This window comes from Blennius ocellaris (assembly GCF_963422515.1).
Source record: "Blennius ocellaris genome assembly, chromosome: 8".
Taxonomy (NCBI): Eukaryota; Metazoa; Chordata; class Actinopteri; order Blenniiformes; family Blenniidae; genus Blennius; species Blennius ocellaris.
This window is the reverse complement of record NC_137657.1, coordinates 29,834,840-29,845,189: the sequence shown is the minus strand read 5'-3', so window position 1 is coordinate 29,845,189 and position 10,350 is coordinate 29,834,840. Positions and strand designations below refer to the sequence as shown.

The 10,350-nt window shown below is 56.4% G+C and overlaps 2 protein-coding genes across 2 annotated transcripts in view; both read right to left on the bottom strand.

The window, feature by feature from the left end:
- The window catches only part of LOC308133303 (dysbindin-A-like), a gene marked incomplete at its 5' end in the record, with an annotated part of 15,293 nt that extends 14,630 nt beyond the window's left edge, over positions 1 to 663 (bottom strand). Inside the window, one exon of the mRNA XM_080500606.1 lies at positions 649 to 663. Within this exon, the coding sequence (XP_080356732.1) occupies positions 649 to 663 (15 nt within the window). The remainder of the gene's footprint in view (positions 1 to 648) is intronic.
- On the bottom strand, positions 316 to 8,084 carry preb (prolactin regulatory element binding). Its single transcript, XM_080500759.1, is given in 8 exon segments — positions 316 to 1,120; positions 1,195 to 1,322; positions 2,866 to 2,870; positions 2,873 to 2,945; positions 3,961 to 4,214; positions 5,007 to 5,229; positions 6,254 to 6,416; positions 7,918 to 8,084. Coding segments are annotated over 7 exon segments (996 nt in total). The 5' UTR covers positions 6,389 to 6,416; positions 7,918 to 8,084; the 3' UTR covers positions 316 to 942.
- Positions 8,085 to 10,350: the final 2,266 nt, after the last annotated feature.

Genomic DNA, 10,350 nt, shown 5'->3' with positions numbered 1-10,350 from the left:
TGGACACACAGCCACCAGGGGGCGCCGCCCCCCCAGCCAGCATCACATGCTGGACACACAGCCACCAGGGGGCGCCCCCCCCACCAGCCAGCATCACATGCTGGACACACAGCCACCAGGGGGCGCCCCCCCCCAGCCAGCATCACATGCTGGAGACACACAGCCACCAGGGGGCGCCCCCCCCCCCAGCCAGCATCACATGCTGGACACACAGGCACCAGGGCCCCCCCCCCCCCCAGCCAGCATCACATGCTGGACACACAGGCACCAGGGCCCCCCCCCCCCCAGCCAGCATCACAACCACATGCATTTATTTATACAGCATTTGTTTCACAATAAGACCAAATAGAATCAGTTGTTCAGTCGTGTTGAACGTCATCCTGAGGAACCGGTTCAATGTCTTTGCTGAACTCGACTCCACACGTCTGCTGAGCTTCTATCTTATAGAATCTTCACTTAAAATGAAGCTTTCTGGTTTCTTCTTGTCGCTGATATTCATCTGGAGTCAATCCCAGTAGTTATGCAGGTTTCTAGTGTCAGACAGTGACTCCTGGTGGTCACAGTGTGTCTGTACACGTCACCTCTATATCCTGAGGTTCTATGAGCGACTGGAAACAGAGAACTCTGAAACCAGGGACGACCAGTGACAGCCGATGTTCTCATTCCGCCACCTGGTGGTGGAACGACTCGTCTGGAACGACTCGTTTGGAACGACTCGTTAACGTTCTACCACGTCTGGAACGACTCGTTAACGTTCTACCACATCTGGAACAACTCATTTGGAACGACTCGTCTGGAACGACTCGTTAACGTTCTGAGTAATGTTCCAAAACATCTCCATCACCATAATGAGAGGAATAGAACGGGGAGGTGATCTACAATGAAACAACTAGAGAAGAACCCGGTTCCCCTCAGGAGAACCCGGTTCCTCTAGTCCTCCAGTCACCTGACAGCCAGACAGGAAATGACCTCAGAGCCACAGGGGGCGGTCAGCATGGGCAGCAGGCTCTTGCCGTCCCATTTGGTGAGGTAGCAGGGGGGGGGCCTCCGGTCTCTCTTGTGGGGGATCTGGACCGTGTAGAGCCTCAAGGCCTCTTTCTGGTCTTCGACCCTCCCGAACCTGAAGCACAGCAAAGAGACTAGTGAGCGAGGGTCCAGGTGTCGTCCGTGGGTCCAAACCAGGAGAACCCAGACCTGCAGGCCATGTATCTGTAGGTCTTGTCCCCCATGTGGGGGACGGTGTCCTGCCAGCTGAGACCCGTCGCCAGCTGGGTTCCAGTCCACACACTGCAGGAGAAGTCCCGGCCCACCGTCACCAGGTGCTGCAGGAGAACACACCTTCAGTCTCTGTTACCTGAGGTCTGGAGCCCAGACCAAAGATCCTGGTGTCCAGACCAAAGATCCTAGTGTCCAGACCAAAGATCCTAGTGTCCAGACCAAAGATCTAGGCTCCAGACCAAAGATCCTAGTGTCCAGACCAAAGATCTAGGCTCCAGACCAAAGATCCTAGTGTCCAGACCAAAGATCTAGGCTCCAGACCAAAGATCCTAGTGTCCAGACCAAAGATCCTAGTGTCCAGACCAAAGATCTAGGCTCCAGACCAAAGATCCTAGTGTCCAGACCAAAGATCCTAGTGTCCAGACCAAAGATCTGGTGTCCAGACCAAAGATCCTAGTGTCCAGACCAAAGATCCTAGTGTCCAGACCAAAGATCCTAGTGTCCAGACCAAAGATCCTGGTGTCCAGACCAAAGATCCTGGTGTCCAGACCAAAGATCTGGGCTCCAGACCAAAGATCTGGTGTCCAGACCAAAGATCTGGGCTCCAGACCAAAGATCTGGGTTCCAGACCAAAGATCTAGGCTCCAGACCAAAGATCTGGGTTCCAGACCAAAGATCTGGTGTCCAGACCAAAGATCTGGTGTCCAGACCAAAGATCCTAGTGTCCAGACCAAAGATCTGGTGTCCAGACCAAAGATCCTAGTGTCCAGACCAAAGATCCTGGTGTCCAGACCAAAGATCCTAGTGTCCAGACCAAAGATCCTGGTGTCCAGACCAAAGATCCTAGTGTCCAGACCAAAGATCCTGGTGTCCAGACCAAAGATCTGGGCTCCAGACCAAAGATCTGGTGTCCAGACCAAAGATCCTAGTGTCCAGACCAAAGCTGGTGTCCAGACCAAAGATCTGGGCTCCAGACCAAAGATCTGGTGTCCAGACCAAAGATCCTAGTGTCCAGACCAAAGATCCTGGTGTCCAGACCAAAGATCCTAGTGTCCAGACCAAAGATCTGGGCTCCAGACCAAAGATCTGGTGTCCAGACCAAAGATCTGGTGTCCAGACCAAAGATCCTAGTGTCCAGACCAAAGATCTGGGCTCCAGACCAAAGATCTGGTGTCCAGACCAAAGATCTGGTGTCCAGACCAAAGATCCTAGTGTCCAGACCAAAGATCTGGGCTCCAGACCAAAGATCTGGTGTCCAGACCAAAGATCTGGGCTCCAGAACTGAGTTCTGGGCTCCAGACCAAAGATCCTGGTGTCCACACCAAAGATCTAGGCTCCAGACCAAAGATCTGGGTTCCAGACCAAAGATCTGGGTTCCAGACCAAAGATCCTGGTGTCCAGACCAAAGATCTAGGCTCCAGACCAAAGATCTAGGCTCCAGACCAAAGATCTGGGTTCCAGACCAAAGATCTGGGCTCCAGACCAATGATCTGGTCTCCAGACCAAAGATCTGGGTTCCAGACCAAAGATCTGGGTTCCAGACAAAAGATCTAGGCTCCAGACCAAAGATCTGGTCTCCAGACCAGCTGTGATGTAAGAACCTAGAGAGAGAACGGGTCTGTAGACCTGGAGAGGAGGAGGTCTCACCTTGTCCCAGGGCTCATGTCCAGGTCTTCTAGCTCTCCTTCATGTGCTTTGAAATCTAGTTTCTTCTTCAGGGAAGGAACCTGGAACCAGAAGAACCACGGAGAACCAGTCAGCAGGGGGCGACTTCCTGGTAGGCCTTTTACACTGTATGTCTGTAGAGCTCTACATACCGTATGTCTCTAGAGCTCTACATACCGTATGTCTCTAGAGTTCTATAGACATACAGCATGTAGAGCTCTACATACTGTATGTCTGTAGAGAGCTCTCGGTAAGCAGCTCTCCATACTGTATGGCGTCTACAGAGAGCTCTCTATAGACATACAGTATGTGAAATGTCCCCCACCCGGACGTGTCCATCCATGTCCCCAGTGCTTACCTCCCCCACCCGGACGTGTCCGTCCATGTCCCCAGTGCTTACCTCCCCCGCCCGGACGTGTCCGTCCATGTCCCCAGTGCTTACCTCCCCCACCCGGACGTGTCCGTCCATGTCCCCAGTGCCTACCTCCCCCGCCCGGACGTGTCCGTCCATGTCCCCAGTGCTTACCTCCCCCGCCCGGACGTGTCCGTCCATGTCCCCAGTGCTTACCTCCCCCACCCGGACGTGTCCGTCCATGTCCCCAGTGCCTACCTCCCCCGCCCGGACGTGTCCGTCCATGTCCCCAGTGCTTACCTCCCCCGCCCGGACGTGTCCGTCCATGTCCCCAGTGCTTACCTCCCCCACCCGGACGTGTCCGTCCATGTCCCCAGTGCCTACCTCCCCCCGCCCAACCCGGACGTGTCCGTCCATGTCCCCAGTGCTTACCTCCCCCGCCCGGACGTGTCCGTCCATGTCCCCAGTGCTTACCTCCCCCGCCCGGACGTGTCCGTCCATGTCCCCAGTGCTTACCTCCCCCACCCGGACGTGTCCGTCCATGTCCCCAGTGCCTACCTCCCCCGCCCGGGCGTGTCCGTCCATGTCCCCAGTGCTTACCTCCCACGCCCGGACGTGTCCGTCCATGTCCCCAGTGCTTACCTCCCCCGCCCAGACGTGTCCGTCCATGTCCCCAGTGCTTACCTCCCCCACCCGGACGTGTCCGTCCATGTCCCAGTGCTTACCTCCCACGCCCGGACGTGTCCATCCGTCCCCCCCGTCAGCAGCAGGGTCTGGTCCGGGCTGAAGCGGACCACCTTCTGTAGGGGGTCCTGGGGGTTCAGGTCTGACTGGACCTCCGCCAGGCTGCTCACGCTAATCTGAGCCGTCTCGTCCTTCATGTCCCCCGACGCCTCGGCTCCGTCCTTCTGGGTCTGACCTCTTCTGGCTCGTCTCCTGGTCCCTCCCTGCTGGACACTGTCCCCTGCTGGTCCTGGTCCTGGTCAGGAGGAGAGGGTAGAGGTAGCAGGGAGAGGGAGCAGGGAGAGGGTAGAGGGAGCAGGGAGAGGGTAGAGGTAGAGGTAGCAAGGAGAGGGAGCAGGGAGAGGGTAGAAAGTAGAGGGTAGAAGGTAGAGTGAGCAGGTAGCAGGTAGAAGGTAGAGGTAGAGGTAGAGGGTAGCAGGTAGAGGGAGCAGGGAGAGGGAGCAGGTAGAGGGTAGAAGGTAGAGGGAGCAGGTAGAGGGAGCAGGTAGAGGGTAGCAGGTAGAGGGAGCAGGTAGAGGGAGCAGGTAGAGTGAGCAGGTAGAGGGAGCAGGTAGAGGGAGCAGGTAGAGGGAGCAGGTAGAGGGTAGAAGGTAGAGGGAGCAGGTAGAGGGTAGAAGGTAGAGGGAGCAGGTAGAGGGTAGAAGGTAGAGGGTAGAAGGTAGAGGGAGCAGGTAGAGGGTAGAAGGTAGAGGGTAGAAGGTAGAGGGTAGAAGGTAGAGGGAGCAGGTAGAGGGTAGAAGGTAGAGGGAGCAGGTAGAGGGTAGAAGGTAGAGGGAGCAGGTAGAGGGTAGAAGGTAGAGGGAGCAGGTAGAAGGTAGAGGGAGCAGGTAGAGGGTAGAAGGTAGAGGGAGCAGGTAGAGGGTAGAAGGTAGAGGGAGCAGGTAGAGGGTAGAAGGTAGAGGGAGCAGGTAGAAGGTAGAGGGAGCAGGTAGAAGGTAGAGGGAGCAGGTAGAGGGTAGAAGGTAGAGGGAGCAGGTAGAGGGTAGAAGGTAGAGGGAGCAGGTAGAAGGTAGAGGTAGAGCCTCACCACTGCCTCCTCTCCGGGGGCCCTGGTGGAACCTCATCAGACAGCAGGTCCCGTCCTGCCCTGCAGCCAGGACTCCGCCCCCTGCAGCCTGGACTCCGCCCCCTGCAGCCAGGACTCCGCCCCCTACCGCCAGGTTCATGGTGGCCCGGGTGTCGGTGTCGTGGGAGTGAAGCAGGCTGGCGCTGTACTGCTGGTCCCCCACCAGCTGCAGGTCCAGGAAGTGCTGCAACAGGCCATCACAGACCTCCGTCACCCTCCATCACCCTCCATCACAGACCTCCGTCACCCTCCATCACAGACCTCGTCACCCTCCACCACAGACCTCCGTCACCCTCCACCACAGACCTCCGTCACCCTCCATCACCCTCCATCACAGACCTCCATCACAGACCTCCACCACAGACCTCCATCACCCTCCACCACAGACCTCCGTCACCCTCCATCACCCTCCACCACAAACCTCCATCACAGACCTCCATCACAGACCTCCACCACAGACCTCCATCCCAGACCTCCACCACAACCATCCATCACAGACCTCCATCACAACCATCCATCATAGCCATCCATCACAGACCTCCATCACAACCATCCATCACAGACCTCCATCACAACCATCCATCACAGACCTCCATCACAACCATCCATCATAGCCATCCATCACAGACCTCCATCACAGCCCTCCATCACAACCATCCATCACAACCATCCATCACAGACCTCCATCACAGCCATCCATCACAGACCTCCACCACAGAACTCCATCCCAACCATCCATCACAGACCTCCATCACAGCCCTCCATCACAACCATCCATCACAGACCTCCATCACATACCTCTACCACAGACCTCCATCACAGACCTCTACCACAGACCTCTACCACAACCCTCCATCAGACCTCCACCACAGACCTCCACCACAGACCTCCATCACAGACCTCCATCACAACCCTCCATCACAGGCCTCCACCACAGACCTCCACCACAACCCTCCACCAAAGACCTCCACCACAGACCTCCATCACAACCCTCCATCACAGACCTCCCCCACAGGCCTCCACCACAGGCCTCCACCACAGACCTCCACCACAACCCTCCACCACAGACCTCCATCACAGACCTCCATCACAACCCTCCATCACAGACCTCCCTCACAGACCTCCCTCACAGACCTCCATCACAACCCTCCACCACAGACCTCCACCACAGACCTCCACCACAGACCTCCACAGTCGTCAGAACTCACCACTGCGTTCTTGATGCCGGTCTTGGAGGCCCCGCCCCCCCCCGCCGTGATGACCAGCCCACTACCAGGGTCCACCTTGACGGAGTAGAGGGGGAAGGGGGCCCTGTAGAGGTCTGGAACCTTCTTCTTCCCCATCTTCTTCACAGACTGCGGAGTTCTACACCTGTGGGAAACACCACCTTCATCATGACAGGCTCAATGTGGTGCTTCTGCACCACCCGTAAGAAGATGATAGTGTTGAACACCTGACGTTGTGTCCCTGTCTCCATCAGCTACACCACCCTACACCGCCCTGTCTCCATCAGCTACATCACCCTGTCTCCATCAGCTACACCGCCCTGTCTCCCTCAGCTACACCGACCTGTCTCCATCAACACCACCCTGCCTCCATCAGCTACACCACCCTACACCACCCTGCCTCCATCAGCTACACCACCCTGTCTCCATCAGCTACACCGCCCTGTCTCCATCAGCTACACCACCCTACACCTCCCCGTTTCCATCAGCTACACCATCCTGTCTCCATCACTAACACCACCCTGTCTCCATCAGCTACACCGCCCTGTCTCCATCAGCTACACCACCCTGGCTCCATCAGTAACACCGCCCTGTCTCCATCAGCTAGATCACCCTGTCTCCATCAGTAACACCACCCTGTCTCCATCAGCTACACCGCCCTGTCTCCATCAGCTACACCACCCTACACCGCCCTGTCTCCATCAGCTACATCACCCTGTCTCCATCAGCTACACCACCCTGGCTCCATCAGTAACACCACCCTACACCGCCCTGTCTCCATCAGCTACACCACCCTACACCACCCAGTCTCCATCAGCTAGACCACCCTGTCTCCATCAGCTACACCGCCCTGTCTCCATCAGCTACACCACCCTACACCGCCCTGTCTCCATCAGCTACATCACCCTGTCTCCATCAGCTACACCGCCCTGTCTCCCTCAGCTACACCGACCTGTCTCCATCAACACCACCCTGCCTCCATCAGCTACACCACCCTACACCACCCTGCCTCCATCAGCTACACCACCCTGTCTCCATCAGCTACACCGCCCTGTCTCCATCAGCTACACCACCCTACACCTCCCCGTTTCCATCACCTACACCACCCTGTCTCCATCAGTATGACCACCCTGTCTCCATCAGCTACACCGCCCTGTCTCCATCAGCTACACCACCCTGGCTCCATCAGTAACACCGCCCTGTCTCCATCAGCTAGATCACCCTGTCTCCATCAGTAACACCACCCTGTCTCCATCAGCTACACCGCCCTGTCTCCATCAGCTACACCACCCTACACCGCCCTGTCTCCATCAGCTACACCACCCTACACCACCCTGTCTCCATCAGCTAGACCACCCTGTCTCCATCAGTAACACCGCCCTGTCTCCATCAGCTAGATCACCCTGTCTCCATCAGCTAGACCACCCTGTCTCCATCAGCTACACCGCCCTGTCTCCATCAGCTACACCACCCTGGCTCCATCAGTAACACCACCGTCTCCATCAGCTACACCGCCCTGTCTCCATCGTACTAAAGGAAAACACCTCCACCAGCGTGCTAATGTAGCTCCATGTAGCTCCATGTAGCTCCATGTAGCAGCTCGTTAGCCGCCAGCTCACCGATGATACTCCCGTTAAAACGCCTACCTGCGGTCGGTCGCTTTGTTCTACAGAAGCAGATGGAGGAGCTGCAGGTGGAGGTGAGTTTACTCCATCCTGACGTGTCAGCGACGAGTGTTTCTCACGAGAACGAGTCAAGCGCTACAGGCTAACGACATGCTAACCGCCACTGGACGCGCACTTCCTGACCTACACGTCGGCAACACGACGGCACGTGACGTGACGTAATCTGCGTGATGACGTATGCGTGGACCAGAATACCTGGTTTATTATTCAGATAAAAATGCTAATTTTACTGCTTTTAGAATAGAATAGAATAGAATAGAATAGAATAGAATAGAATAATTGTATTGATCCTTGAGGGAAATTCTTTCGTCTTTTAGACGAACCAGAGGAAATTCCAGGAATAAAAATAATATCAAACAGCTTCCCTTTCACCAGATTTGACCAATTAATATGTATGTCTTTATTAATTAGACTAGTTTCCATTTTGTTTCACACTAGTTTGTAAAGTTTAGACCAACGTGAGTTAGAAATTAACTCGTAAGTTAAATCTGTGCTTGACGACTAGTGAACATTGTTCAGCTCACTAGTTTACCTGTTAAACGTTCACTTTCACTTTTCATCACTGGTTTCTTTCTTTCTTATATTGTTATTTAGCTTGTGAGCTAAAAATGTTTTTGTTTCCCCAGGACTGTGTGCGTGTGTGCGTGTGCGTGTGTGTGTGAGCGTGTGAGTGTTGGGGGGGGGGGGGGTATTTTGACGCTCGGCGGAAGTGGCGCCCTCAGCTCGGGCAGCTTGACGGTGAAAGTGTTCGGTGTGTTCTGCGGGGAAAACGGCGCCGAGCAGCGGGAGAACGTGAGCCGGATGAGGCCACCTTTCCCCGGCCATCCCCGCTCCGTGTGACGCGGCCGCGCCGAGCAGCACCGGGCGTTGGCGGCGGTCGTCGCGGCCCCGCTGACCACCACATCTGTCCGGGAGCAGCGATCCCGCCCGGGGGAGCGGAGCCCCGGAGCCCCGGAGCCCCGGAGCCCCGGCCGCTCGCACGGTAAGAGGAGGAGGCTGAGCGCCGCCCGGGGCTCCGGGGCTCCGGGGCTCCGGGCGGGAGGAGGTGGAGGTTCTCCGGGGAGGGGGGGGCGAGCCCCGGCGGCCAGAGACGCTGCGGCCGCGGCCATTAGCGTGCTGGACAGGGTTCTGACCACAGACATGAAGCACTAGATGCCTCGCAGCGCCGCTCGTGACGCGCTGCAGCGCCGCCATCTTGGAGAGGTCTCCCGCTGGAGGAACTGAAAGGTCCCAGGCGAGCAGAGCAACAAAAAACGTTTGTTGCTCGTTTCCCGGTCCGCGTATCAACAGAAGTGATGCCTCATCGTGAAGCTGACTGAAAGATCTATCCCCCGGAAACCTCATTGGAACATTCTAGGGGGGAGGAAAGGGTCTTCCCCGGGACAGAGTTTCCCCTCAGCTTTAACATGAGGTACTACTTGTGTTGCGACGTGGACGAACAAGCGAGATGTTCAAGTTTTAGTGGATCTTCTCGCCCGGGTCGTTGTGTGCAGCAGCAGCGGGAGACCCATCCAAGATGGCGGCGCCGGAGGCACGTCGCGTCAACGGGCGCTGATAGGCTGTGCGGCGTCTCGCGCTTCTGTCTCTGCCTCTGACCACCTGACGTCCCCGGTGCGGAGGATCGCCGTGGTTCTACCGGGAGGCTGCAGGAGCCACCGGGGGGGGGGGGGGGGGTCCAGGAGTCCAGGAGCCCCAGGAGCCCCCGGAACCCCAGCTTCCTCTGTTACATCTTTTGAGCTTTTTTATGCAATTTCGTCAAATAACTGTTTTGTCTGAGGACAAATCCAGGAATTCTACAAATTGAGTGCTGCTGAACTCGTCGTCACGTCTAAACCAAGAGACAAACTTCACACAAGTTAGTTGTTTCAACTTGAAGACGTGAGAGGAGGGACATATGACCTGACGAGGACAACATGTCCAACTTGAAGACGTGAGAGGAGGGACATATGACCTGACGAGGACAACATGTCCAACTTGAAGACGTGAGAGGAGGGACATATGACCTGACAAGGACAACATGTCCAACTTCAGTCTGTCCGTTGCTTTGACGTTCCTCCTGCGAGGACAAAAGACAAAACAGGATCAGAACACAGTAACTGACCTGTATTTCCTTTATTGCTTCTTTTTACCCTCCTGACCTGGTCTGACCCGGACCCTGGTCTGACCAGGACTCTGGTCTGACCTGGACCCTGGTCTGACCCGGACCCTGGTCTGACCTGGACTCTGGTCTGACCTGGATCCTGGTCCTTTCTCTTCCTGGTGACTGAAATAAAACTTGTTGGAGGTGTTAACCCCCTGTGTCCTGTCCCTGTCCTGTCCCTGTGTGTCCTGTCCCTGTCCCTGTCCCTGTCCTGTCCCTGGGTCTGCAGGTCCTACGAGGTGTGGCGATGCAAG